Below are 1,624 nucleotides of genomic sequence, written 5' to 3' on the forward strand. Positions count from 1 at the left end.
TTGACCATTATTTTTTTTTTGTCTTTTTCAACCGTAAAGCGTCAAAGTAGCCGAAGAAGCGGTGTGCGGTGCGTGTTGCACAACCCACCTTCCCTGAGGCATGCGATGGCGTTTTAAAAATAAATAAGAAAAAAAGATAGCTCCACTCCACTCACGGCGTTTGAGCGTGCGAGCGCGCTGCGTTCGTCCTTCTTCTTCTACGAACGAAACTGTCGGCGTTGTCGCTGGCTGGCATGTGCGCGCGTGCGCCATTTTGGGCGACTAATTGGCTCGGACCCGGGAGTGTCACATGAAGAAGATCTCTTCTCTCTAGGGCGGCCCACATCCAACGAGTCGTGGCCACTAAGGAGGTATGAAAAGGTAGAGGAAAGGAACGAGTGTACATAGGGCACAGTGAAAGATGGTTCTTGTTGTGCGACCAGCCACCAGAGCACCGAGTGATCACTCGGGCACGCACGTCACTCTTGGCACGGTGCCGCTCGCCCCTAGTGGACCTAGCGGAGCAGCTCAACTCGAGCTCAACCTCTCTTGCTGTCTCTCATTGGTCTCGTTCATTGCTTCACGCGCAGTTAAAACATACAGAAATAGGCGCACGAGCGCACTACTAACGTCGTGTGTATGTGTGTTCGATAGAAGCCCCCCTCCCGAGGCCAAGTAACGCACGGATTGTGTTTCCGGGAGTGTGTTGTTCCTGCGTGGTGTGCTAGGAAGCTGCGCTTACGTAAAACAGTCCAGTTACAGACCGGAGTAGTGTGCCATGGAGTGCTGGTGGCAGGTCCAGGTGATCTGAATCTTGGAGAAGGCTGTCACCACCCCCCGCTCCGATGCAAACGGTGCCCATCACCAGTACGTAGTGGCTCTCAATCAATCAATCAACAAACAAACAAAAAAAGGGACAATCAATCACTCGCAGCGACAATCAAACACTAGCTTTGCGACGACTGTCGAGCCACCGGGCACCGGGCATGGCACACAGAATGGATTGGTGGCGAGATGGTGCAATGGTGGTGGTGGTGGTGATGGTGCTGTTCGGTACGCAGCTAGTGTCACCGGTGCAGGCTTACAATGGTGGCGATCTGGACGAGACGGTGGAGCACATCAAGATCGGTAAGTAACCGCGTGAGGCAACCGTCGTGCAATTCGCGTGACTGTTTGCTTGCCTGTGGCAGGTGGCCTCTTCGATGGCGATACGGACGATGCTGAGCTGGCGTTCCAGTACGCGGTCGAAGCGGTAAACAACGAGAAGCTGTCGTACTCCAACTACCAGCTGGAGGCACAGGCGGTGAAGGTGAAGTACGGCGATCAGTTCGATGTGTCGAAGAAGCTGTGCCGTTTGCTGAAGGTGAGTGGAGAGAGGGGCGCACAGGCACCCACAAACACTGACACCTCTCGTCACGTCACCTCACGTCTCATTTGTAGACCGGAGTGGCCGGCATCTTTGGACCGTCGTCACCAAAGTCGGCACTGCACGTGCAGAGTGTGTGCGACGAGAAGGAGATGCCGCACATCGAGACGCGCTGGGACGCGTACACGAAGCTACCGACGCTGAACCTGCACCCACACCCGCACATTATGGGGCGTGTCCTGCTCGATCTGGTGGTCGCGTTCGAGTGGAAGGACTTTA

The 1,624-nt window shown here is 55.1% G+C and overlaps 1 protein-coding gene across 3 annotated transcripts in view; it reads left to right on the plus strand.

The window, feature by feature from the left end:
- The first annotated feature begins 352 nt into the window (after positions 1-352).
- The window catches only part of LOC126579819 (glutamate receptor ionotropic, kainate 2-like), a 7,413-nt gene continuing 6,141 nt past the window's right edge, over positions 353-1,624 (plus strand). For all 3 annotated transcript variants that reach the window (XM_050243450.1, XM_050243452.1, XM_050243451.1), the window contains exons 1-3: positions 353-1,107; positions 1,170-1,342; positions 1,420-1,624. The exon at positions 1,420-1,624 is cut by the window's right edge and continues 821 nt beyond it. In XM_050243450.1, the coding sequence (XP_050099407.1) occupies positions 966-1,107; positions 1,170-1,342; positions 1,420-1,624 (520 nt within the window). In that variant the 5' untranslated portion in view covers positions 353-965. The remainder of the gene's footprint in view (positions 1,108-1,169; positions 1,343-1,419) is intronic.

This window comes from Anopheles aquasalis, chromosome Y (assembly GCF_943734665.1).
Source record: "Anopheles aquasalis chromosome Y, idAnoAquaMG_Q_19, whole genome shotgun sequence".
In the NCBI taxonomy this organism is placed as follows: domain Eukaryota; kingdom Metazoa; phylum Arthropoda; class Insecta; order Diptera; family Culicidae; genus Anopheles; species Anopheles aquasalis.